This window comes from Tiliqua scincoides, chromosome 3, assembly GCF_035046505.1.
Source record: "Tiliqua scincoides isolate rTilSci1 chromosome 3, rTilSci1.hap2, whole genome shotgun sequence".
Taxonomy (NCBI): Eukaryota; Metazoa; Chordata; class Lepidosauria; order Squamata; family Scincidae; genus Tiliqua; species Tiliqua scincoides.
Window position 1 is genome coordinate 1,546,217 of NC_089823.1, and position 27,734 is coordinate 1,573,950.

The 27,734-nt window shown below is 47.4% G+C and overlaps 1 protein-coding gene across 1 annotated transcript in view; it reads left to right on the plus strand.

Annotated features, from left to right (window-relative positions):
* NUP98 (nucleoporin 98 and 96 precursor) overlaps positions 1 to 27,734 on the plus strand; it is a 67,981-nt gene that overhangs the window by 30,158 nt on the left and 10,089 nt on the right. The window contains exons 14-25 of the mRNA XM_066619439.1: positions 744 to 877; positions 4,636 to 4,823; positions 6,838 to 6,954; positions 9,936 to 10,234; positions 10,961 to 11,074; positions 12,467 to 12,605; positions 12,723 to 12,900; positions 13,200 to 13,364; positions 15,241 to 15,417; positions 16,766 to 16,925; positions 25,808 to 26,237; positions 26,874 to 27,103. Of these exons, the coding sequence (XP_066475536.1) occupies positions 744 to 877; positions 4,636 to 4,823; positions 6,838 to 6,954; positions 9,936 to 10,234; positions 10,961 to 11,074; positions 12,467 to 12,605; positions 12,723 to 12,900; positions 13,200 to 13,364; positions 15,241 to 15,417; positions 16,766 to 16,925; positions 25,808 to 26,237; positions 26,874 to 27,103 (2,331 nt within the window). The remainder of the gene's footprint in view (positions 1 to 743; positions 878 to 4,635; positions 4,824 to 6,837; positions 6,955 to 9,935; positions 10,235 to 10,960; positions 11,075 to 12,466; positions 12,606 to 12,722; positions 12,901 to 13,199; positions 13,365 to 15,240; positions 15,418 to 16,765; positions 16,926 to 25,807; positions 26,238 to 26,873; positions 27,104 to 27,734) is intronic.

Sequence of the window (27,734 nt, forward strand, 5' to 3'; positions counted from 1 at the left end):
CTCCTATCATTCTTTCCTTCCGCTGTTCTGTTGCATTGGTAATGGTGTGCTTCAGATAGCTCAGCACTGCATGTGCCTGGAAGCATATCTATGGGCAGGAGGTCTAGTCTAGAGGGTAGAGCCTCCGTTAGCCCGAAGATAACATCTGAATGTCGCCGGTTTAAGGTCACCAGCAGCTCTGTGAATGGTGAGACCTTGAAGCAGCTGACAGCTGAGCTGAGTTATTCCACCTGCCCTTTGGTGTGAGCCAAGAAGCGTCTTGGCTGCTCTTCAAGTGAGAGATGAAGGAGCTGCTTGTTAGCGTGGGAGGCAACTGGGTGCCAGAAGTGAGACCAGACCATGAAAGATCCATCTGAAATGTTGTGCGGTTCTTGAAAGATAGCACCTTTTTGTGATTGTAAAAATCCCCATGGCGGTTTAGAGAGAGCCTGCCTATGTGAACCGCCTTGAATAACGTCAGAGGAGTAATCCAATGACCAGAAAGGCGGAATATAAATACCAGTGTTGTTGTTATGTGTCAGAACCAGCCATGCCTCCCCACAGTAGTCTTGAAGTGGGGCCCTTGTGGAAACCATCTATTGGTTTTCCCACCTCAGCACTGTCGACTGCACTGGTGGGTGGTGGCAGCACAGGGATTGGTCAAGGATGCACTCCCTTTCTTGGCTCACCTGTTTGTCCTGGAGCAGCTGATTTTGCTGTCTTGCAGGATATTAACTCAACGCTTTTCTTTTATTTGTATGCAGCTTTGACAGACCCAAATGCATCAGCAGCCCAGCAAGCAATTCTTCAGCAGCACCTCAACAGCTTGACCTACTCACCTTTTGCGGATTCCCCTCTCTTCAGAAACCCCATGTCTGACCCAAAAAAGAAAGAGGAGGTGAGGAGCAAGATGCTTTAAATTAAAATTGTCAGCAAATCCCTGTTAGTAGACATTTTAAGATGAAGTAGGTGGCAAACCTGCTTGCTGGTTGGTGTTTGTTTTGGCCAGTAAGCTTCCCTTCCCTTACTGACTTGATCTTCTGCTACAGGAAGTGTTGGCAGCTGAGTAATCACCAGTCTAGCTCACACTGAATATGTATAGAGTGCTGTAGAATGTGCAGAGCACTTCATGTGCATATAACTCAAGGGTTCAATTCCAAGAACTCACTTGGATGGCAAAAAACGCACTATAGTAAATCAATTTAAAAAACAAAGTTTCTTTGCTCTGGTGATTTAAAAACAGCCCTGATGACCTTTGTAATGCACACAGAGTTAAGAACATAAGAACAGCCCCGCTGGATCAGGCCATAGGCCCAACTAGTCCAGCTTCCTGTATCTCACAGCAGCCCACCAAATGCCCCAGGGAGCACACCAGATAACAAGAGACCTGCATCCTGGTGCCCTCCCTTGCAGCTGACATAGCCCATTTCTAAAATCAGGAGGCTGTGCATGCACATCATGGCTTGTAACCCGTAATGGATTTTTCCTCCTGAAACTTGTCCAGTCCCCTTTTAAAGGCATCTAGGCCAGATACTGTCACCACATCATGTGGCAAGGAGTTCCACAGACCAACCACATGCTGAGTAAAAGTTAATCAGTCTCTCTCCAGAAGCTTAGGCTTCACTAGGAGGAAGCAATCCCTCCCTTCACTAGGAGCCCCAGGGAGGGGAAAAGAATGGAGAAGGTGATAATTGCTGCCATTTAGCCTTCTTTCATGTGCTCAGGGGGAAGGGAGGAGTGAAGCCTGTAGAGAGAGTGATTGATGGATTATCAGCAGGCTGCCTTCTCTGGCATTATTAAATGACTGCTTTCCTTTAATTTAAAGGGTCCTTCTCATCAGCTGTGAGATTGAAAAACTGTGTTTTACTGTTGTAGAGAGACAGTCATACAAGTGGTTACATGTATAACCTAAGTATCCACAGATTTTTCTAACTGATTTTAAAGGGGTGCATTTTTCCCCTTCTCCGGGGATCAGCACATTCCTTCTCATTTTCAGGGGCCATTCATGTTGAGTCAAATCTGTGTATAAAAAAATCTGTGTATAACAAGGCTGGACCTGTATATTATCTGGTAATCCTCTTGATCACCCTGTAAGATTGGTCAGTATTATTATCCCAACCCTGTTTATGGGACTCGACCTAAGAGGACTGGCTTGCCTAAGACCACGTAGTGAGCTCAGACAGTTCCAAGTATATGTCTGTATTACTAAAATGCACTGGTGTTGGGTGCAGTGAAAATCTAAAGAGAGCAGTTGTTGGCTGCATGGTAGACAGATTAGGAGCGGCATCTGCCATTGTGATCTGTTGACTTGAGTCCATGCAGAAGAGTAGCACTGGCATTGCCACTCTCTGATTTTGTATCATTAGGTGTGCTTTAGCTAATGAGCTACTTTCTATCACATCCCCTGTGTGCTGTTGGTAAGCCTCAGTGCCCATCTTGCTATCAGTCAGGGCACTGAATTCATGGTCCAGATTGCCACTGAAGCTGTACATTGGACCCAAAACTGGTAGCTGGCTTTGCAGGCATGCGTCCCTGATATGGAGCAATCATTCAACTTTAGTCCTTAGCCTGTCATGAACTCTTTAACTCTTTCATTACATTACCCTGCTAGATTGCATCTGAGAGAGACAGATTCTGGATTCTGAAAATGAAATCTACACAAAAGATAACTTAATAGGTTAAACATACTAGGCAACAACCATGTTCAAAGCAAAAGTTCAGGACCTAGACTTCAGGCTGGGAAGCCCTTGTGGGAGAGGGCGTCAGCAACAATATTGTCCTTTCCAGAAATGTGGCAAGTCTCACAGTCATTGAGCAGACTTCATCTGGTTGGTGGAAGCACTGACAGTGTCTTACAGGATACTGTTCTCCTGCTTCAGTTGATTGATCTCTGCCTTCTGCTAAATTTCCTGGTAGCCTAAATGGGTTTTGTTTTAAAGAACTTTGCTCCTTTTCCAATGTGCTGATTCTCTTTCATTGCCACAATTTTGTCCTTTTCTTACAGCTGATGCAGAGCTGTAGCCAAGTCTTTGTTATTAACCTTCTGCAGAACATCCTGGATCACATTTGGCTTCTCCTTTAACAACTATACCACACATAAGGCCTTCTGTAAAGAGCATGTGGTTCATAGTCAACAAAAAGTTCTTAAATTTATCTCTGCATTTTCATTGTCAGTTTCATTCTTTAGCCTCATTGCATTACTTTCCTGAAGCCCTTCAGTTCTAGTTTTGCCATACCAGCAGCTTCTCTCTTTTCTGCAGCTGAGTTCTGGTCAGCATAGTCTATCAAAGGAATGCAAGTAGTTGGATGAACCGAAGGCTCGTCCACAGGTGTCGTGACATTATCAGTCTTCTGTTTTTTTGAAGAAACCTTTCCTGACAGAAATGAGTCGCTCTTGGCACCCTGCTCATCTACTCCATTTTTCTGCTTTTTCTGTCCAGTCTTCTTCTTAGCCTGAGCTGCATCTGAAGGTGGGGTGGGCTGCTTAGTAACAGGCATCAGTTCCACTTACTTCCCCCCAGGCTTGAATCCATCTGACTCTTTTGGGATATACTGGACTACTTTTATGTTCCTTTTTCTTCTTCATTATTATTATTAGTATTATTACTAATTATTATTAACAGTATTTATATACCGCTTTTCAACTAAAAGTTCACAAAGCAGTTTACAGAGAAAAATCAAATGGCTCCCTGTCCCAAAAGGGCTCACAATCTAAAAAGATGCAAAAGAATACCAGCAGACAGCCACTAGAAAAGACACTGCTGGGGTGAGGAGGGCCAGTTACTCTCCCCCTGCTAAATAAAAGAGGAGCACCCACTTGAAAAAGTGCCTCTTACCCACTTAGCATGGGTTATGCTCTCTGAAGCTGTTGAGGGCCTCTTGGCCAGGGTAGCTAGCAGGTTCCAGGGAGGTAACGGGGGTTTAAGATTCTTGAGTCCTGGTGTGGAGCTTCTTGCCCTGCATCGCTGGAGGGCTCAGGGGACTGAAGAGCTTGGGTTTGACTGTGGGTAAATCTCCTTTTCTTAGCCACCTCCTCTTCTATATGGTCAGCCAAGTCATTGCCAAGCTAAACCGGAAGCGGTGCGCGATCGCTCCACGTCCCCTTTTGACTGGGCTGCAGGGACTGGGGTGCACTCTCCAGTACCTGCAGCAGCCGTCCCTAGCTGCGGGGAGCTGGGCACAAGCGCCTGCAGGGCTCCTCGGGTCAGGGAAAGTGAGAGTGGGGTGATCATGCTCCGCCTCCGCAAAACGGGATCCCACTTGACCTGGCCTGAACTGAGTCCACTGAGAGCTCCCATCTCTGATTGGGAAGGAACAAAGCAAGCCAAACAGAGCCTGACATGACTGTCTTCTGCCTGGTCCCTTCTCTTCTACTCTGGGGCTCTCTTTCCCCAGCAGCTTCTCTCTGCTGACCAGAAGACCCCTCTGTCCTGCCCAGTCTGGAGCCCGCAGCAGAAGAGAGAGAGAGAGAGCCTCCCTCAGGCCTAGAGACTTCCCAGCCCTCCGATTGGCTGGCCCCCGTTTTTAAGTCTGAGGGACCTCAGTCATTGGAAGGAATCAGAGGGAAATCCCTAACAGAAACCACAACTCTAACTCTTTCATCACAGTCTGCTCGGACACACTTCCTCCAGTTTGCACTTTGTGTTTCTCTTTCAGAGACTGAAGCCAACCAATCCAGCAGCTCAGAAGGCGTTGACCACACCCACTCACTACAAGCTGACTCCTCGCCCTGCCACTCGAGTGCGGCCAAAAGCTTTGCAGACAACAGGCTCCTCGAAGTCCCACCTCTTTGATGGCCTGGATGATGATGAACCAGCCCTGTCCAACGGGGCCTTTATGCCCAAGTGAGTGTTCAGCCATTACCTAGGGGTGCAGGTGATGTTGGAGACTGCAAAACTGAAATACCTTTAGCATGTGATTCCTGATGCCTTGAACTCCAGGCCATTCTGGTTTTCATGTGGAACAGGGACTCGTTCCATTTTCTTTTGGGTTTGGTGTCTGTACCCTTCAGTCTGCTCTGTGACTCCTTGTTCAGTCTAAAGCAGTGGTTCCCTAACTTCAGGAGCCCACAGACCACCATGGCAGGATTGGAATTGTTGTGAACCAAATGTAAAACCCCCACCCCCTGCACACAATTAAATTTGATTGTTTGTGGGGGAGTGCTCAGTGGGATGCTGGAATTGATGAAAGGCAATCTATTTTTTTCCCCAAGATCGCATGGACCTTTTTTCAAGGTCTCGCATAATCTGAAACCCAGAACTCTAATGAGTTCCATCAGTTTCTGTAGAGAGTGTTTCTATTTTCATGCATCTGGTAGAAGAGAACTATGTAGTGTACTGCTGTTGAAAGGTATCCTAGTACAGGTCATACCTTCTTATATGCTGATTCAGGGTCTGCAGATTTGACACCCCAGTCGCAAACTTAGGGAGGTTTGGGGTGCTCAGAGTTCAGAACCCTAAAGCCCTCAAGGCCCCCTGTTCAGTAGTACTGCCACCACCCTGTACATGCCAGTGTCTCAGTCCAGGGACACTGAGACCCTCTAGGCTTAATTCTATCCCTTGCAGGCACTGAGCACTTTCTCCAATTAAAGCCTCAGTCCTCAGGTTACTAGACCTCAATGAGCGCTTGGTAGCTTGCTGAACGGCTAGGCAGGATTCTGAACCTTTGTCCCCAACAGACAATGAAACAACTTAGTAAAATAGATTTTAGTTTATTAAGTACATAAGGTTACATAAGGCAGCAAATGCTAGAGGCATAAACATCTAGGAAACATAACAGCAATAAAATAACAAAGCTAGCTGGCTATCTCTATTAATCCCTATCACTCGCCTGGGTCAGCTTCTTATGGATCTTTTAGCTCCAGTCTACCTGTGAGACCAGATGCCATTGTTGGACGAAGGAGCTCACAGCGTGCAGGATATTGCACCCAAAAACTCTGTCCAAGAAGGCCCCGGACACACCGCTTGGGCTTCATTATTATACTTCTTATGCTAATAGTGCTGAGGTGACTTCATACTTATTTAGACTGTCCGAGAAGGTTCTGTCCTCAAAAGTTTCTGATTGAAGTGGGTCTGGTTGCTAGTCCTCCTAGTTCTTAACCCCCTCCCCCCAAACCGGAGATCCACGGCTGCATTTCATCAGCTTGATAAGGCGCCGTTCTGTCTGCAAAGGTGCTACATTCCAATAGGTTGTAATTCTTGTTGTCTGTCCTTTCTGGCCAGCAGAGGAGAGACAACAATCTTTATGTTTGTTTACTCACATTCTTACAGCTAGGAACTGCTAGCAAGTTCTCCGTTACTGACTTAGTTTGGTTCAGGCTCCACATGCTAACCAAGGCCTAACATGTACATATTCATGACAACACCCACCCCAGGTCCCGAACAGGAGGCTGACCTGTCTCCCGGACACAACCAGAAGAGTCTTCCAGTCAGGCCCAGGAGGTGACCTGGACAGGCTGTGCATGGCCAACTTGACTCTCAGAAGGCTTCTGAAGGCCCTCAGGAGGCCTTTGAAGCACACTTCCAGTTTTTAGAAAAAGTGGAAGTGCACTTCTAAAGCCTTCCGGGGGACCTTCAGAAGCTCAGAGAGGATGTATGCTACCCCCAGTGAGTGCAAAAATGCCCCTTTGTTGCGGCGGTGGTGGCACAATCCTGGGGGTGCTGTTGTTCCATCACCACACCCCTTAAGGGCATAGTGACCAGTTTCCCCTAGCTGGGGTGTCACAATGCCCTGGTTTGGGAACCTCGGCCCTACCAGGTGAAGATTACTCACCTGGAGTTTAACCAGACTGTTTTGCCTATGCCTTATAGCCATGGGAGTTCTATGTAACTTCTCAACTGTGACCTTGATCTTTTTCAGGAAGAGAATTAAGAAGTTGGTTTTGAAGAACCTCAACAACAGCAATCTCTTCTCTCCTCTCAGTTGTGAAGCTGATGATCTTGCCTCTCCGTCTGAGTATCCAGAAAATGGAGAGCGGTATGCCTACATTTGTACCAAAGAATCATGTCCTCTGTGTGTTTTGTAGATAGAAACTACTTAATTAAAGGAGCAGTCTTGCTGCTGAATTGCAGGCACTTGCAAACCTCTGTTTTAGCCCATGAAGCTAGTGATGTTGTACAAGGTTTTGTCGTGGATTAAGTGTAGGAGCAGGGTTCATGAGCCACCTGTATAGTGAGGTTAGTTCTCGCCCTGGAAAAACACGGTCACTGATTTTGTTGTAACAGCTGTTTGGCATCTTTCACAAGTAGTATATAGGTGGAGATTTGGCCTGGGGGGTGCTTAATGATTACTGCTTCTCAGATGACAAGTCCTGATCTCTGCTTTGATGAATTTCCAGTGAAAATGTACACTTATTCCTTGGAGCCTCTTTAGGCTGAGTCCAGCTGTGGGCTATGGAAATCATAGCTGTTATGCATTGTTATTGAGGCAGTGTACTTTCAAGCAAAAGCAGTCAAAAAGGCAACCATGGGCTCCCAAGTTCTGTAACCCATATCAATTATGTGGACTAAGGAAGTGTACATATGTGCTTCATGTAATCTGATTTTCCTCTTGATAAAGAGGGCCAAGAACCTGCATAGGGCAGTGACGCCTCTGTCACCAAGAATACATCCTCCATCCTGGCTATTGAGACCTTGCCATGTGTTGTCCACACACTTTGTAACTTCACTTTAGCAACTGTAAGGGCATGAAAACTTTACCTTTTAAAAGAGGTTCTCTGCATGCCAAATTCTGTGGAGGCAACAGGAGAAGCAGAATTGGGGATAAACTCAGTTCTCTCAAACGAGCAGCTTCTCACTTGATAGCCTTGGCAGTCTCCTTGATAGGACCTTTGTGCTGCACTTCTGAGGTTCGTTGCTTGGGAACAGGCTACTCCCTGTCTGCCCCCAGAGGTCAGCTGTCTTGTGCTATTGCAAGAAGAGTAGAATCTCCCTCACCCACCCCATGTGCAAGTACTCACAGGTCCCCAACTTTTGGAAATGAAGTTGTAGTCTGAGTGCTGGTGTCTCGATCTCAGGAGGGTTACTCCAGTACCACCCTACTTAAAACTTAGAGTGTACAGAATAAAATACACTGTTGTTTTTGGCCAGAAATCAGAATGGAGCTTCAGGGTCTCTAGTGTCAGGCTATTTTAAAATGGCCAAATTTCCTGGTCCTCCATATGCCAAAGAGCTGCTCCATGGGGCTCTTGACTACCTACACAACATTTGGGCATCTGCTCCGGCAGCGGCAAGGCAGGATAAAAACCTTTCTAGTAAATGCTGAAAGCACTTTTTACAGATCTTTTACAGATTTTTACAGATTTTTAAAGATGAAGTGGAACCATTTCTGGAAGGCAGATGGGCCCAGAAAAGATGCATTTGTACCAGAATGAGAGCATTTTCAGGGAATGTAGAGTCAGTGTAAAATGAACGATGTTTCCATTTGTTTCCTCACTAACTGGGAGTCCTGCAAATCTCTCTTGGGATGTAGACCTTGCCAAGGATTGCTGTTGGCCTTATTCATCACAGATGGTGATGTCTCATGTACTGATTTTGCATTTTTTTAAACAGCAGTGATGCAAGCGTACCAGTTATCGTTGATATAGTGACTCAGCATTGTTGTGTCAGGCACCAAGAGGAGTGTGTTGTTGTCAGAAATGGTTTGACTTGAGTGTTGACTCTGTATTCAAGGTGGCATACAGAAGTTCCCTGATGGTCTCCCACCCAGGCCCTACTCAATTCTGCTGAGCTTCAGCAAGACTGCTGTCTCCATGTGCCCTCAGACCCTACCTTGGGGCATGGCAGACTCCCATGTGAGATGAAGGGTAGAAGTTTCCAAGCTCTGATCTTCTGCCTATTCCAGGCTCTTGGATTCAGCTTTCTGGCTGCCGGCTCAGTTTTTGGCTTATAAGATATACGCAAATGTTTCTGTATGAATTGAAAAAGTTCATTTAAATAGCCAGTAGTTTATGGCCTAGTTGCTTCCTTTGGCTGTTTTTGTCCAAGTTACAAACTTTTTCATTGGGGTTTTTTTGGGGGGCGTTGCCAAATGCAAGAAGAAGCTGGCCTCTTGAGAGAAACTTCTTGGCCCCATGGCACTAAAACACTTTTCTTGACATTTGCTGTGTATGTACCTGCCTTTCTGTTGCACAGCAGTGTAGAAACTGTAGAACAGCTGTAGAGTGTGGCTGGTCTGTGGAATTTCTTGCCATAGGATGTGGTGGTGGCATCTGGCCTATATGCCTTTAAAAGGGGTTGGGCAAATTTCTGAAGAAAAAATCCATTATGGGTTGCAAGTCATGATGTATATGTGCAACCTCCTGATTTTAGAAATTGGCTATGTCAGAATGTCAGATGCAATGGAGGGCACCAGGATGCAGGTCTCTTGTTATCTGGTGTGTTCCCTGGAGTATTTGGTGGGCCACTGTGAGATACAGGAAGCTGGACTAGATGGGCCTATGGCCTGATCCAGTGGGGCTGTTGTTCTTTTCCTATATGTTCTGCTAAGTCTCCAAACAGCGACCCGGGGGCTAAATCCAGCCTGCCACAAGATTTTATCCAGCCCGCAGCAACTTGCCTTTTTTGTCAGAGCATTTGCTAACGTTTGACATTTTTACTCATATATCATTTATCAGTTTAAGTATGGCATTATTTCTTTGTAATTGTCACGCTTCTCTTTTGTTCTGAATGATATCACGCTGATTACAAAAAAAATCCAAGTAAAACTTACTCATTTATTAAAATTTCATTCATAAATAAATAAAACTGATTTTTTTAGCCCGTGAAAATGTCCAGTATACACAGTGTGGCTATGATGTGTTCTCCAAACTGAAAAGTTTGGAGATACCTGACATAGAGGTATTAAAATCAAACAGAAACCTGACTCTCTGGCATAAGCCCCTGAAATTTGTTCTTCAGCTCGTGCCGTGTTCTGGAGCAGGTGGCAAGTAGTTCTGTGGCCTCACTTTTTCTCCTCAGATTCAATTTCCTCTCAAGATCAATTGATGAGAACCACAGAGAAGACGGGGAGCAGGAGGAGGAAGACGACCAGCATGAAGTGACCGGCCTCTTTAGCAATCCTGCTGCCAAGCAGACCCCAGAGAACGTCCTTCACAAGCACCACAACCATGTGGATGACACCATCATGGCCCTGAACATGCACACTGCATTGCGGAACGGGGTGGAAGGCAGCAGCGAGGATGCCTTGTTCCCTGAGGAATCCTTGCAGGAGGACCGCGAAGAGGAGGTGGAAGGCCTGCACCATGCGCACCCAGCAGGCGAGTCTTCTGTTCTTCCGAAGGGGGCTTTCTTTCCCCCTAACGTAGCCAGGCTCCGGCTCGGGAAAGATGTAGTGGAGGAGGGAGGCAGTCTGCTTTTTGTGGATGCAGGCAGTCTCTCGCCTTGAAAGCTCTTCATACTGCAGACACTGCTGCCTCTTTCCAGCCTCGGATCCAGTTCACTTTATCCAATTTAAGGGAAGATGACCCTGAGCGTTTCAGTGAACTTCAGTCACTGACCTGGCAGCTGTGTGCTCTTGAACATTGAGCCTGGACAGGGCGCCTTGTGACCAGAGGCAGTACCGGGGCCACTGTGTTTCCAGTAGTGTCAGAACTGCTCTGGAAGAAGATCCCTTGAGTCAGCGGCTGCACAGCGTCGAAGTATTTCTAGAAACGCTTCCACAGCTTTGCAGCAGTTGATTTGAGCTGGTCCCAGGTGTCGTTGCATCTTGATGTGGAGCTAATCATTTGTTCAGTGTTGTGAGTTTTGTGTCAAAGTCTTGTTTGCTGTTAATGTAATTGGCCTGCATTTTCCTACTAAAGTTGTTCTCCTCAAACCACTTACTCTTTAACTTCCGCATGTTTTTGCATCCATACGGGCACCTTGAAGGAGGCACATATGTGGTATCACTTAGGGGATTTTTGTTCATTTTCCCTATACTGTTCTTCAGTCTCTACCTCTACTTCTGTTACTGATGGTCTTAAACTAGGCTTTGGTTCTTCTAGGAATTGTTTTAACCCGTGTGGGATACTACACCATTCCATCCATGGAGGAGCTGGCCAAAATGACGAATGACAGAGGAGAGTGCCTGGTAATGGACTTCACTGTAGGCCGTAAAGGTGAGGGTGTTTCACAGCACAGGTTGGGTCTTTCTGTTACAGCTGCTTTGTCAAAAGTTCTCTTCTGTTTGACCTCGAAGTAACTGCTGGTCTTGGAGAAGTTCAACTCTGGTCAATGAGATGTGATAACAGTTCTGGGCAGGCTTCTCTTTGTCCTGTGAAATGCTCCAGATTATTGGGTTCATTACCATGATACGTTTCTTAGTCATGAACCTGGTGGTGAAGCACAGGACCCTTTCAGGCGCTCCCTACCATGCCTCTTCATTCGTGTAGTATGTCTTATCCAGTGTCAGGCAGTCAGAGCAGAGGTAATTTCTCTGCCCTCAAGTCAGAGCCTACTGGCTTCTGAGAGCAAGAAGCAGAAGGATGACCCCAATTCCTTGGTATTTCCTGCTTCCTAACAGGAGAAAAATTGGTAGGGGCATCCTCCTAGAAAACGTGCAACCTTATCAGAGACATTGGACAGTTTTTCCCCTCCGTAGCTGCAGTGGGGACAATGTGCCAAATTTCCACCCATACATTTGATAGGAGGGAATGAAGAGCTTCTCTCAGTATTTCATGGGCTAATACGATTACTGTTTTTCATCATGCCTGAGACGTAACTGTTTCTACTTGCTGCTTTGCTTCTTGAGATGAAGGAGATCCAGCACAGCGTGAAGTGCTCTTCGACCCACTGACTCTGGGATGGATTGAGATCACTGATTACACTGGACAACAAATTTTTACAAAGGTCATGCCTCCAGGAGTAAAATATTCATTTCTCTTAGATTTTGAGCTGGTGAACACGAATGATAATGAAAATTCAAAATTGGCTGTGGTTTGTGAGATCTGCAGCAGACAGTTCTGTAAGTGCATACTGGTAAATAACAGTAAATAAATGTCTGTGTTTTTCTTACCACCTCTTAAACTAGAGCCAATTGACAGATTTTATTGTCATTTTCTTGTTCAGCACATCAAAATTAGTGACGATTAGCTATTTTCGTTTCAGAGGCAAATTGTGCATTGTCCAGAGTTATAGGGTTGTGCTTGTAAGTCATTGGGGTTGAGGAGGTGCTTCATCTGAAACCACAAAGTACAATTTGCATGCATTCATCAGCACAGGCTTGGTTCATGCATGCAGCAGAATCTAGCGCCTGTACAACTGCAACTGGGAGCAAGCAGAGCCACTGTCCTCTGCAGTAGATGTGTGCATACACGGATCTTTCTCCATACTTGTCACCAGCTGCCTGCCCCAGGCTTAGAATGCATGCTCTCACATATGAAACATGCATAGTCGTAGATGACTCTGGGAGAAGGAGGATGTTGGTGTCCTTCAAAGAATGAGTTTTTGTGACGTTTGTAGTAGAAGCAATCCAGGCTAGTCTGATCCTCTGGTGGCTATCTTCTCTCTAGGCTATGGCTCCATCTTCTTTGAAGGCGAAGTCAACCTGACTAACTTGAATTTGGATGAGATTGTGCACATCCGCAGGAAGGAAGTTATTGTCTATCCAGATGATGAACTGAAGCCACCAATTGGGGAAGGTTTAAACAGGTAACACAGACTTTTATGAACTTTATATTGGATCACTTTCTCTGAAAGAAGGCACAACTACTGTCTCTTCTTCTGCAGGGGTAGTTATGATTCAACCTTTCTGGGTTTTTTTAACAGGCGTGCTGAAGTAACTTTGGATGGAGTATGGCCTACTGACAAAACCTCGCGTTGCTTGATAAAGAGCCCAGAACGTCTGGCAGAAATGAACTATGAAGGGAGGCTGGAGGCCGTCTCTCGGAAGCAGGGTGCCCAGTTTAAGGAGTACCGCCCTGAAACCGGTTCATGGATTTTTAAGGTAACCCCAGTTTGTTATGAATGAATGAAACCAGTACAATACTGAAGCCCTTGTCTTTCTCTTTGCCGTGATCTATAAGATTTTAAACTGCAAGCAGTGTGAAGGGCGGTTGCTTTAAGAGTGCGTCTTTATTGCTGATCACACAAACTGCTCCATGTTGACTGCTCTATTAGAATCACTCTCCCTGAGCAGGCAACTGACATAAATCACAATAGGCAGGTTTTTGTTTTGACTTTGGCAAGCGACTTTCTATCTCTGTACAACTTGCTCAGTCACCTCTGGCTTCTGTCTCTGTCCAGGTAGCTCACTTCTCCAAATATGGCTTGCAAGATTCTGATGAGGAAGAAGAGGAGCACCCATCAAAAGCAGATGCAAAGAAGTTAAAAACGGCTCAAGTACTTCCACCAGGCCAATCAGTGTCCCAGCAATTAGTTCTGAGTGGAAAACCTTCAGCTCCCATCAAGGTAGAAAAAACAGTGACATGAACTGGGGTCTATCTGAAGGTTGAAATAAGATACCTACAACAGGGATTGTTACCCAGTCTGATCAACTGAAAAGCAGGGGACCTGTGTGTGCACATGTGTGTCCGTCATTCCATCCTCCTTCCCCCCCCAAGTAGTTCGAGGACTCTACCAGAAGTAGGTGTAAAGAGGATATTCCTCCTGCACATGCAACTCCCTGTGCGCATCCAAGCTAGCAAGACTGCCTCCACCCCCCCACTTCTCTACTTCACCAGAGTTCTGCAGTGTGGCAGAGAAGTTTTCCTGTAAATCCTCCAAAAGGGGGACTTACTTCAGCAGTAGTGAAGACTTGGTGGCTGCCACCATGTTTTCAAGGCCGACCAGCCAGAATCCCAAATGAGGAAGCAAAAAGGGACCTTATGAGCTCTTTCTTAGCAACTGAGGGTCCAATCCTAAACAGTGTGCGCTGGCTTACTGCCAGCACACACTGTCGTAAACATACTGTAAAGCGTGTTTGCAAGCCCTTAGCACCAGCCAAGCACCTGAGCTAGCCCAGCACCAGCAAGCACTGGGCTAGTGCCAGTGGAACTCTGGTGCTCCGCCACTCCATGGTTGTCCAAACTGCTGGGCAGCAGAGAGGTAGATGAGGGTGTGGGGGGAGGCAGGGAGGAGGCATGCTGGGGGACAGAGCGAGGCTAGAGGGAGGCAGGACCAGTGGAGCTTCACCGAATCCTGAGATCCGTGTTGGGCTGCGTGGCCCGACATGGAGGCTCTTGATTCTGTGACAGGCCAAGGGCTGCGGGGCTACTGCTCTTACCTGGGGGAAGTGGACGAAAGTCCCCTTCACCTGAGTAGCTGCCGGCTGCTGCCCTGTTGCGCACAGAATGCCAGTCCTGGTGCAGTGGGCAGTTAAGGGTTGGGCTGTGAGAGAGTAAGTGGCAGTGGTATGCAACACAATGCAACACAAGCAGTCAAGACATACATTTCTACAAATTTTGCTAGGAAGACCTGAAAAAGTTGTGTTTCTCCCTCTGTGTTGCTCTAAAATGTCATTATGTAGCACCTATAACTGCACACAGTAGAGCAATTTTCAGCTATCGTGTGGTAAGGAGCTACTACTGTGTGGTTCCTGGTTCTGAGACGGACATGGGGGATATAGGTCTTTTAGGGAACCTTTTCTCAGTGCTTGTCTTGATACCAGGTTTTGGAAGTGCAAGCTGGCCATTGAGATTGCTTAAAAATACACACACCCCTATGCACAACTTTTGGATTAAGTGGGTCCATGTGCTTGACCTCAGATTTGTTGGATCCAAAAAGCATATATGTAAAAATAGAACTTTAGAGAACATGTTTTGAAAATCACAGGAAGTGGCTAGTAGTTGAGTTATTTGACAGCTGGAATCTCTGTAGACTGTGAGCCCAATCCTATGCATGTCTACCCAGAAGTAAGTCACTCTAGAGTCTATGCAGCTTACTCCCAGGAAAGTATGGATAGGATTGGGCTGTTAGTCTCTTCCTCAGCACTTGTGCAGAAATTGATGGGTGGGCACTTCCTTTGCTTTGCGTGTGAGATTCTGCAGTGTTGGAATTGCTGCCCTCAAGACTTCTGAAATCCACTGTTCTCTATCCTGGTAACTTGCTCGTGTGCCCAGCGTAGTTATTTAAGAGGCCATTCAGTGGAGGAGACATTGCAACACCGTACAGTGTGTCTTTGTCAAGTCTTTGTGCTTAGTCTTGCCAATCCACAACTCCTTGCTTTTGAGGCATAAGGAGTCCAAAAGTGTGGTAAGGGACACCTGGGCTTGATGAATCCCGGAGACTCGTGTGCCTTCTAGCTTTGTCTCTTTACTGTGTTGCTTTCATTTCTTGGTGTCTGTAGAGCCCAGACATTGACCAGCTGGGGAAAGTTGTAGAAGTTGACAGTGACATGGCAGACATCACCCAGGAATCTGCTCAGGACTCTGTTGTGGCAGAGGGCCTTGCAGAGGAGCAAGAACCCATGCCAGCTTCCCTTCAAATTGCGTCTTCTCTGCATGTCAACCCTCACACACTGCAGGTGAGTCAGTCTTTGTACTGTTGGTCTTCGTCATACGGGCTGCTGATGACTGTTTTCCAGTGGAAGCTCCTTTGCCTGTATGCCAGAAGGCACACCCTCATCAGCTGTATGATGTGCTCAGATACTTCAGAGTATAGAGAGTTTTTTTGCAGCCTCTCTTACTTTTGTTCAGTAGTACTGTGATGAATAGAAGCCTCTGGTTTGGTTCAAACAGATTACAATTTGTTGACATTCTTGGCTGCTTTTTCATAGCATTTCAAAGTGACTTGTGGTAGAGCTTTGTGCATTCTGTGCCCTTCATGCTCCATGGGATTTGGATATTTCTAAAATGGACCTGCTCACGGGCTCAGGCCACCCAACCTGCAAATTAGGGAGGGGCCCCAACTCTGTGCCAGAGCACCTGCTTTTCCTGGAGGAGGTCTGGAGTTCATTCTCCAGGTGGAGCAGAGAGAGATTTTTGTCTGAAGTCCTGGAGAGCTACCGCTCTTTGGTGTTTCCGCATTATTGAACTTGGTGGACTGTCATGGCTTAACCCAGACAGTGGCAGTTTCCTATGTTCTAGTTTGAATGGCAAGATCCTTGCTTGCCTTTATGCTGGTTTTATGGGTTCTTTAAAGGTCTTGTTGTTTCTGCTGTAGTCATTGATAACTACTCAGTGAGATTTGTACATGAACAGAGGTGCAAAATTCTGAAAATAAAAAAAGAACCATTCTTCTAATAACTAGATCAGGGATTCTCAACCAGGAGTATCCATACCTGATGGGGGTATGGGAACCAAATGATGAAGGTGTGGGACCCAATCTCTGAACAATTTTTTTAAAAAGTCTTATTAGGTGGTACTCTATTACCATTCTCAGTATGAGTTGAAGCGCTCTGTTCTTAGCTATCCATGTGTAAAGTAAACCCAAGCTATTGACCTCTTTTGGAATTATGCTGGTACCTAATAGGATTGGTGGTGATATTGATTTTGACAGTCTGACGAAGGGGATAATGGAGACATATTGGGCCAACCATTGTAGATCTGTAATCATAAAAGGCTTAAGAACACCTAAACTAGATGTTGGTTTTTGTTCTGGCAAGTCCAGGTAAGCAAGACTTGATCCAGACTTCTGGGATGCTGTCCTCTGCCTATGCATCTTGGGTTCACTGTCATGTAATTGTTTTGCCCTGTAGCAGCATGATGCCTTGGTTCAGGTTCAGTTGGAGTAAACGTGGAGCTAGCACACTCACAATCTCACTTCAGATGTTAATGCAGGTGGAAAGGAGGTGGCTGGTTGGGACAGCGTTTTGCTTGGTCACTTGTTCAGGCATTCAGCTTATGGTGACCCAGCTCTGCCCTTGTTTGCAGATCATGAAGGCTTCCTTGCTTGTAGACGACGACGATTTGGACTTGATTCTAGATCACCAATTTGATAAGCAGCTTGCCTCAGTGGACACTTCCCAAGAAATCTGCTCACCAAGACTCCCAATTGCCTCCTCAATGCAAGGTCGGAAGAGCCGTCCCTCAGGTACAGTAGAAATCCTGGTGTTTGTGCCTTTGCCAGGGAAACTGTCCTGAATAGGAGCTGTGCTGGAATTGGGTTTTCTGGAGCTAACTTGATATCCCAGATCATAACACTGCAGCAAACTTACTTATTTCTCCTGCATTGCCTTTGATCTCTTTGGCAGTTGTGTGTGTACATAAATGCACATTTTGAATGTATTTTCTTTCTGTACTTGGGATGTGTGCACACATACATGTTGTTAGGGTCCAGAGGGGGGCCGCTCTGTGACCACACTCCCACCTGAGGCAATAATGCCCAGTGTAGCTTGCTCAGTCCCTTCTCACTTCCATTTCCTGTCTGGAGATGCAGTTTACCCGAGAAAGGTCTTGGTAGAATGAATCTGCTGCCACCAGCGCAGAAGATCAGACTAGCCTGTGGGGCTCCCCGGGCAGAACTCCCCTCCTAGAACAATACCAAACCTCATAGCAGTGCCTGCAGAGCGAGGAGATGTAACTGGGCAAAGAGACACCTTTTAATGTGGTTCCATCTTTTATCTAATGGGGGGGGGGGAGAGCAACTGCCTCTCTTCACCCCAGCATGGTGCCTTTTCCACACTTGGCCAACAGTCTGAGGCTAAGAGGCAAAGAAGGAAGGCCCATAGCCAGGGAGACAGACCAGGGACAGACTGCACTTGCTCCCAGTGTGGAAGGGATTGTCACTCCCAAATCGGCCTTTTCAGCCACACTAGACACTGTTCCAGAACCACCTTTCAGAGCGTGATACCATAGTCTTTCGAGACTGAAGGTTGCCAACTACGGTGCCTTTTCCAATGGCTGTTGCTGGTGTCTCTTCTGTATTTTTCTGTTTTAAGCTGTGAGCCCTTTGGGGGGTAGGAAACCATTTATTGATTTATTTTACTATGTAAACCACTATGTAAACTACTCTTGTTGAAAAGCAGTATATAAATATTCTAAAAAATAATAATTGTGGTGGTGGTGATGATGATGTGACATTGATTTTTACTGACTTACTTATTTACTGTATTTGTATCTCGCCTTCCTCCCAAGGCGACTTACAACAATAGAAATCCAAAGACATAAACACAATTAAACAAATTGAAAACACTTCACTAATATCTTTAAAACAGCACTCAGAACATTAAAAGAATAAAAAGGGCAACCATAGCAATTTTATAAAAACTCCAAGCCTGTGAATCAGATGTTAAAAAGGCTTAAAACTCAAGGCTTGTCTAAAAAGAAATGTCTTCAGGCCTTGCTGGAAAGTTACAACAGAAGGAGCAGTTTATAAATCAAGGGGAGGAAATTCCGTAGTGTTGGTGTCACTACTGAGACAGCCCTATTTCTTGTCGCCGCCCCACATACCTCCCTGGGCAGTGGCACCTGTAAGAGGGCCCTTTCTGATGACCTAAGGCACGGGTGCCCAAACTTTTTGGCAGAAGGGCCACATAATCTCTCTGACACCATGTTGGGGGCCAGGAAAAAAAGAATTAAAATTTAAAATTTGAATAAATTTTCATAGCTGAATATATTAGAGATTGTAGTTTATATGTATGAATGAGGGTCTCACGATAGCTCAAGGCCTATCAGATCTTGCGCAAAGCCATGCTGACCTTTCCTTTGCTACCGCTTCACAAACGTGACACAGCAAGCAGCGGACGGAGCCCTTGGTCAGCAGCTTGTGTGAGAGTAGTCACATTGTGCCAGCATGGGCTTCAGCAAGTCTCTGGAGGGCCAGAGACCTATTAGAGACTGGGAGCTCCCCACAGGCCAAATTGGGGGCTCCCGAGGACCACAGATGGCCCCTTGGCCAGGGTTTGGGCACCCCTGACCTAAGGGAAGGGGCCGGACTGTATGGAAATAGGTGGCCTCTTAGATACCCTGGCCCCGAACCGTATAGGGATTTAAAGGTCAAAACCAGCACCTTGAATTGAGCCTGTAAATGAATGGGCAACCAGTGCAACAGCCGGAGAAGTGGCCCGACAGTTGAACTGCCTGCCTCCAGTAATTACACAGGCCGCCACATTCTGCATTAGTTGCAGTTTCCGAACCATCTTCAAAGGCAGCCCCATATAGAGCGTGTTACAATAGTTTAACCTCGATGTCACCATGACATGGATCACCATGGCCAGGTTGCGTGACCCAAGTATGGCCGCGGCTGGTGCACCAGCCAAAGCTGAGCAAAGGCCCCCACACCACAGCCACCACTTAGAAATCCAGAAGCAGCCATGAGTCCTGACAGACCCCAAGCTGCTGACCTGCTCCTTGAAGGGGAGTGCAACCCCATTCAGCACAGACTGATACTCCAGCACCTGCATCGAGGATTTCCAAACCAGGAGAACATAAGAACAGCCCCACTGGATCAGGCCATAGGCCCATCTAGTCCAGCTTCCTGTATCTCACAGCGGCCCACCAAATGCCCCAGGGAGCACACCAGATAACAAGAGACCTCATCCTGGTGCCGTCCCTTGCATCTGGCATTCTGACATAACCCATTTCTAAAATCAGGAGGTTGCGCATACACATCATGGCTTGTACCCCATAATGGATTTTTCCTCCAGAAACTTGTCCAATCCCCTTTTAAAGGCGTCCAGGCTAGACGCCATCACCACATCCTGTGGCAGGGAGTTCCACAGACCAACCACACGCTGAGTAAAGAAATATTTTCTTTTGTCTGTCCTAACCCGCCCAACACTCAATTTTAGTGGATGTCCCCTGGTTCTGGTATTATGTGAGAGTGTAAAGAGCATCTCCCTATCCACTCTGTCCATCCCCTGCAGAATTTTGTATGTCTCAATCATGTCCCCCCTCAAGCGTCTCTTTTCTAGGCTGAAGAGGCCCAAACGCCGTAGCCTTTCCTCATAAGGAAGGTGTCCCAGCCCCGTAATCATCTTAGTCGCTCTCTTTTGCACCTTTTCCATTTCCACTATGTCTTTTTTGAGATGCAGCGACCAGAACTGGACACAATACTCCAGGTGTGGCCTTACCATAGATTTGTACAACGGCATTATAATACTAGCCGTTTTGTTCTCAATACCCTTCCTAATGATCCCAAGCATAGAATTGGCCTTCTTCACTGCCGCCACACATTGGGTCGACACTTTCATCGACCTGTCCACCACCACCCCAAGATCTCTCTCCTGATCTGTCACAGACAGCTCAGAACCCATCAGCCTATATGTGAAGTTTTGATTTTTTGCCCCAATGTGCATGACTTTACACTTACTGACATTGAAGCGCAGCTGCCATTTTGCTGCCCATTCTGCCAGTCTGGAGAGATCCTTCTGGAGCTCCTCACAATCACTTCTGGTCTTCACCACTCGGAAATGTTTGGTGTCGTCTGCAAACTTAGTCACTTCACTGCTCAACCCTGTCTCCAGGTCATTTATGAAGAGGTTGAAAAGCACCGGTCCCAGGACAGATCCTTGGGGCACACTACTTTTCACCTCTCTCCATTGTGAAAATTGCCCATTGACACCCACTCTCTGCTTTCTGGCCTCCAACCAGTTCTCAATCCACGAGAGGACCTGTCCTCTAATTCCCTGACTGGAGTTTTTTCAGTAGTCTTTGGTGAGGGACCGTGTCAAACGCCTTCTGAAAGTCCAGATATATAATGTCCACGGGTTCTCCCGCATCCACATGCCTGTTGACCTATTCAAAGAATTCTATAAGGTTCGTGAGGCAAGACTTACCCTTACAGAAGCCATGCTGACTCTCCCTCAGCAAGGCCTGTTCGTCTATGTGTTTTGAGATCCTATCTTTGATGAGGCATTCCACCATCTTACCCAGTATGGATGTTAGGCTGACTGGCCTATAGTTTCCCAGGTCCCCCTTCTTTCCCTTTTTAAAAATAGGCGTGACATTTGCTATCCTCCAATCTTCTGGCACCGTGGCCGTTTTGAGGGACAAGTTGCATACCTTAGTCAAGAGGTCTGCAACTTCATTCTTCAATTCCTTAATAACTCTTGGGTGGATGCCATCAGGGCCCTGTGACTTATTGATCTTTAATTTATCAATGAGGTCTGAAGCATCTTCTCTTTTAACCTCTATCTGACTTAACTCCTCGGTCATGAGGGGCCGTTCGGGCAGCGGTATCTGCCCGAGGTCTTCTGCCGTGAAGACAGATGCAAAGAACTCATTTAATTTCTCTGCCATCTCTAAGTCTCCTTTTATCTCCCCTTTCCCTCCCTCACCATCCAGAGGGCCAACCGCTTCTCTGGCGGGTTTCCTGCTTCTAACATATTTGAAGAAGCTTTTATTATTCCCCTTAATGTTGCCGGCCATGCGTTCCTCATAGTCTCGCTTGGCCTCCAGTATCACCTTCTTACATTTCTTTTGCCACAGTTTATGTTCCTTTTTATTCTCTTCATTAGGGCAAGACTTCCATTTACAGAAGGAAGCTTCCTTGCCCTTCACAGCCTCTCTAACTTGGCTGGTTAGCCATGCGGGCACCCTCCTGGATTTAGTGGAACCCTTCTTTCTTTGCGGTATACACCTCTGCTGGGCCTCTATTACTGTTGTTTTAAGCAGCCTCCATGCACTCTGGAGAGATTGGACTCTTTTTACCCTCCCTTTCAACCTCCTTCTAACCAGCCTCCTCATTTGAGGGAAGTCCGCCTGTCGGAAGTCAAGGGTTTTTGTGAGAGATTTGCCTGGTATTCTTCCCCCAACGTGCATGTCAAAACGGATCGCAGCATGATCACTGTTCCCCAATGGCTCAGTAACGTTTACATCTCTAACCAGGTCCTGCGTACCGCACAATATTAAATCCAGAGTCACCTGTCCTCTGGTGGGCTCCGTGACTAGCTGATCTAAGCCACAGTCATTCAGCACGTCAAGAAATCCGGTTTCCTTATCGTGACCAGAACACAAATTGACCCAGTCAATATGAGGATAATTGAAGTCCCCCATGATTACAACCCTGTCCCTCCTTGTCACCTCCCTGATCTGTTTCCTCATTTCAAGGTCCCCATCTGATTTCTGGTCTGGAGGACGATAGCACGCCCCCAGTATTACATCGCTGCACAAGCCTGGTAATTTAACCCACAGAGATTCTACGGTGGAGTCAGACCCACCTTCAATCTCTACTTTGCTGGATTCTATCCCTTCCTTAACATAAAGGGCCACCCCACCTCCAACACGCCCCTGCCTGTCCCTCCTGTAGAGTTATAGCCCGGGACTGCGGTATCCCACTGATTCTCCGCATTCCACCAGGTTTCCGTTATGCCCACTATGTCAATATTTTCCCTTGTCACCAGACATTCCAGTTCTCCCACCTTTCCTCGTAGACTTTGGGCATTGGCATAAAAGCATTTGTACACGGAATGCCCCAGGATGCGCTGCTTATTCGCTCCTTTGTCCCCGCATCCTCTCATTGTGCCAAACCGTCTATCACATCCCATCACGCTACCTTTCCCAATTTCTTCTCCTACTCTGCCTTTGTCTTGTTGTTCTCTAACCTCCCCATCCTCATCCCATAGGGATGAGGAGTCCTGAACCGGATGTCCCTCGGCTGCTGTCGGCCTTCCCCCAGGGATCAGTTTAAAAGCTGCTCTGCCACCTTTTTAATGTTATGCGCCAGCAGTCTGGTTCCATTCTGGTTCAAGTGGAGCCCATCCCTCTTGTACAGGCCCCGCTTGTCCCAAAAAGTTCCTCAGTGCCTAACGAATCTAAACCCCTCCTCCCTACACCACCGTCTCATCCACGCATTGAGACCCCTGATCTCCGCCTGCCTAGCTGGCCCTGCGCGTGGAACAGGTAGCACTTCAGAGAACGCTACCTTTGAGGTCCTGGCTTTCAGCTTCCTGCCTAAAAGCCTAAATTTGGCCTCCAGGACCTCCCAGCTACACTTGCCCACGTCGTTGGTGCCGACATGCACCACAGCGGCTACCTCTCCCCCAGCACTGTCTACTAGCCTGTCTAGACAAGAAGTGATGTCCGCAACCTTCGCACCAGGCAGGCAAGTCACCATGCGGTCCTCACATCCGTCGCAAACCCCCCTCTCTATGTTTCTAATAATTGAATCCCCCACTACAAGAAGCCTCCGACCCCCCTCCCGCCGAGGAGTATCCTGAGTGCGTTCGGATACGGGCCCATCCCCTGGAGAAGGGGTCCCCCCTAGGGGATTGTTTCCCTCCTCTCCAGGATGACGTCCTCCAGTCCCGAGACTTCCCACCCGGGCAGCCGAGGAGCTGCACGCCTGAGGTTGGGACGAAGCCTGATCGTCCCCAGAAGTCTCCCCATGGTGGTCCTCTGCCTGCCTGCGCTTCTCCAGGTCGGCCACCAAGGCTTCAAGGGAGCTTCAAGAACATCTGTCTTACCCTGTTTTAATTTCAGTTTGTTATCCCTCCTCCAGATCCCCACTGCCTCCAGACAGCACTCCAAGATCCCAACTGCCACCTGGAATCTGGAGGAAAGGAGAGATGAAACTGGGTGTCCTCAGCATATTGATGGCACCCCATTCCAAATCCCCGGATGACCTCTCCCAGTAGTTTCATATAGGTGTTAAATAGCATGGGGGACAGAATTGAACCCTTTGACACCCTGCACCTCAGGGGCTAGGGTGTCAAACAGGCATCCCCCAGCACCACCATCTGGGACCGATCCTCCAAGTAGGAGCAGAACCACTGCAAAACGGTGCCCCCAACTCTCAACTTGGCCAGTTGGCCCAGAAGGACAACATGGTCGATGGTATCAAAAGCCACTGAGAGGTTCAGCAGGACCAATAGGGACACACTCCCCCATCTAGTTCCCAGCATTGGTCATTGATCAAGGCGACTTCCATCCCAAAGCCCGGTGGAGTAGGCCTCACACCACATGGAACAGTTCTGCCGGACAGTTCTCAGCAGACACAATGGTAGCAGAGAAGAAAGATCTCTTCGCTGCTACCATCACCATGGAATAGTCTCTATAGTGAGCTCTGTGCCTGGTTGGATTCATCACAAGTTTTCTGCCACCATTGCTCTAGACCAGTGATATTTTCAACCTTTTTCATTTCATGGCACACTGATAAGGCACTAAAATTGTCAAGCCACACCATCAGGTTTTTGACACTTGACAAGGCACACCATGCTGCCAGTGGAGGACTCACTTCCCCACTGGCTCTACTAATAAATAATCTTCCCCCAAATTCCTGTGGCACACCTGTGGCCCATTCGTGGCATACCAGTGTGCCACGGCACAGTGGTTGAAAATGGCTGCTCTAGATGCCTACCCTGCCGCTTCATCATTCACGGCTCCTGAACCTAGGTAAAACTTAAGGTTAGTTGTAGAAGAACTATTAAAAGTCTTATAAAAGGAATAGGAAATAGCAGGACCAAATGAGCAAGAGAAAAATGTAAAAAGAATTGGCTTTGGCAAAGAATCAGTTTAAGCTGCAATCCTACAAATTGCCAGCAAGTGACACTGCAGCACTGTGAAATCCCACACATGTGAACTGAGAGCCTTACTATGAACCCTTAGAACAAAAGGGTCCTGTAAAACAACTGAAAGTTTTAGAGAATTCTAAACCTGGCAATATGAATGTACACAGTCCCCAAACCTGCATACCTGAATGATGGGACTACCAGCTCTGAGCCTGCTGGACTCTCTTGCCTTGCTAGAGAGAAAAAAGATTTCGGGGGAAGATGCAAGTGCCACTTGCTCTGCATGCTTCCCTTTCCCGTACCAATTCCACCATCCCAGACACTCACTGTGAGCCAGTCAGACTTGCTATGGAGCCACAGTCGTCACTACAGCTGGGGCTCCAGTCGCAGAGTCATAGCCCCCTAGTGACTTGAGGGCCAGGGAACAGTCGTTGGCCACAGTGTTGAGTTTTCCTATGGAGGCAGTAGTTGCACAGGTCTGTATCGCTCCTGTGGTGACCCTGATGTCAGCTGACAAAAGGCATCATGGATTGCCCCAATACAATTAACACTGGTACTGACCATGGCAGCATAGACACCCATATTTCAGTCAACACCAATATTGCACCTCCCATTGTTGTTGGTACTGCTGCCATTGACACTGGCATTGGGGGTACCAGCAACAGGTTCAGGCTTACCTGCCTGTACTCCCACTCCAGTAGCAACCCTGATACTGTTCCTTTCTGAAGTGGAAGTAGGCTTGGAATTGGAGAGGTCCACCTCTCCATGATACTGATACCATGATACAGGCAGGAGGTCTGGTCTAGAGGGTAGAGCCTCCGTCTGCCTGAAGATAACATCCACAAGGTCGCCAGTTCGAGGCCACCGGCACCGTGCGACCTTGAAGCAGCTGACAAGCTGAAGCCGAGCTATTCCATCTGCTCTGAGCGTGGGAGGATGGAGGCCAGAATGTGAAGCCAGATCGGAATGAAACACCTTGAATGTAGTGGTTCTTGAAAGAAAGAACCTTCTTTCAAATTGTAAAAATCCCTATTTAATAAGGGATTTAAATAAAGCCTGCCTATGTAAACCGCCTTGAATAAAGTCTTGAATAAAGACCAAGAAAGGTGGTATATAAATACCTGTTGTTGTTGTTGTTGTTATTACCCTCTGAACCCTCCCCAGCAGGTTGTTTATCTGCTGCTAGGCCCCAGAAGGGTAAAATGTTTCTACCCAGCATTTGCTAAGTATTGCAAATACTGTATTGCAGATGACTGTATTGTGCTGGCACTGTCTGTCCATTGTGGGGCTTTTGCGCAGGCGTGATAGTACTGGGCTGGGAAGAGCTGCTGTTTCAACTTGTGTACTTCTGGACAAACCTCCAGAACAGAGCCAGTACATATCTTGAGGACTTAGTGTACAAAGAGAGTAAGACTGTAAGACAGCAGCCCAGGCTGCATGATGTTGCCATGACCCAAGAATCTGGTGTCAGTGTTCATAAGACTCCTTTTCTAATAAAGACTTTTCCTTCCTCTTCTTCCCTCAGTCAGTGGGCTGCTGCGGTCGAGAATCTCAAGTGGGTCGCTCCTTATGCCATCCTCTTCTCTCCAAGATGTCCGCCACTCAAGAACTCCCTTGCTAGGTGGCCCTCCTTCTGCACCACCTTGGTGTGCTCTTTCCCCTCTGGCTGCTGTTTTCACAGTGTCCAGCCCAGCACCTGACGTGCCGCTGAAAACTGTAGGTGTCCGCAGACAGCCTGGACTGGTGCCTCTGGAGAAGTCTGTCACCTATGGGAAAGGAAGGCTGCTGATGGATATGGCACTCTTCATGGGGCGCTCCTTCCGCATTGGCTGGGGACCCAACTGGATTCTGGTCCACAATGGACAGCAGCTGTGCAGCAGAGCAAGTCATCCAGAAGATATCCGCAGTGAGCCCAGGGAGTATGGATTCTTGCCAACACCTGTGGCTCCTAAACCGTGAGTCAACCTTTCTTGCTTGGATATGAATCTAAAAAGCCATTGCCCACCCTGTTTGGTGTAAAGGAGTGACAGGCTGTGAGGACTGCATTAAAAGGGGTGGTCTGCTCTGCCCTGCCAGTCTGCTAGAAGGCTTTTGCAGCAGCAGCACATTCAGCACCTTGTCAGTTGCTAGGAGGGTGGGAAGCCTCTATTTCTGCTTATTGCCTGCTTCTCTGGCATTCTGCTGAATCGAAAGAGACCATTGTGAGGATGGTCCCCTTACAGAATAGAGAGTCCTGCCTGCCTTGTTAACTGCTGTGGTGCCCTGTGTTTGAGCACAATTATTATTTTAAGTATTGAAGTAAGACCAATTGCTGAGTAGCAGGAACCTTCAGGGGTTGGGAGAAGGAGTTGTAGGTGACCCTAAACTGGGCACCTTCCCAGGGCTTTCTGCCAACTTGTGTCTCTTGTTTTCTTAGTTTGCCTCAGGCAGGCATCTGCTTCTGCTTGGGGTTCAGTTTCCCGATTCCGTCCCCACTGGAGATGGGCTCTGGATAGTGGGGCGAGGGGCTGTGCCCCCCCTGCATTCCGTGAGAGCTATGGATGGGGCAGCCATTCACTTCTCAGGTGCTGCGTTCTTCATGACTTTCACAGGCTCTCGGAGTCTCCCTTCAAAGTTCATGTAGAGAAGCTGAGCCTGGAAGAAAGGATGACTGATGGGAATCAGCAGCTGTACCTCATTCCACTGGAGATCAAGCTGAAGCACAGCACAGTCCACATGGATGAGCCTTGCCCTCTTGTGACTCCCAATCCTGGTGTAGCAGCCATTCACGACTGTGCCAGATGGACCACTGAAGCTGCTGGAGACCCAGAAGAAAGAGATGGTGAGCATAAGTTGCACAGAGGGGTGGGAGGGAAGCAAAGAGGTAACTACTTTCAGACAAGGCTCCTGTCCAGTTGTGGGGAAGGGAGAGGCTGAAAAACCGCTCCTTGAGTGCAGACCAAGAAGCAAACCTGGGAGTCCAGGCAGTTTGGCACTTCTCCTCTGTTAAGAAGCTTCCTTGCTAGCTTCCCTAATATTGGTCAGAACTGGGTGATGCACACAGGTATTGGCTCATCACCTGCTGTCCCTCTGAATCACTTGTGCCTGCTTTGCAGCAGAATCAGTGTGGGAGACACAGCAAAACATTCTGGGGAAAACTTGACCTTCTGCCACCACCAGTAACTGCAATTTAGACCAAGTTGAAACTGTTGGATGTAGACAAAGGAGTGTTCTTCTGGGAGGAGGACAAATTAGCAAACAGAAAAATACAAGGGGGGTGGCATCTGGGCATAGTGTGGCACAAACATTTGCAGGCCGTGGCCTGTTTCATAGAACCAGGTCTGGAAGATGAGGCCACCCTGGCCAAATCAGTGACAGGATGAGACAATGTATTCTCCAGGCTTATGTAGTCCAGGCCACAAACGGGGAACAGGTTCCCCACAGAGCACAATACTTGGTGTGACTCTAGGATG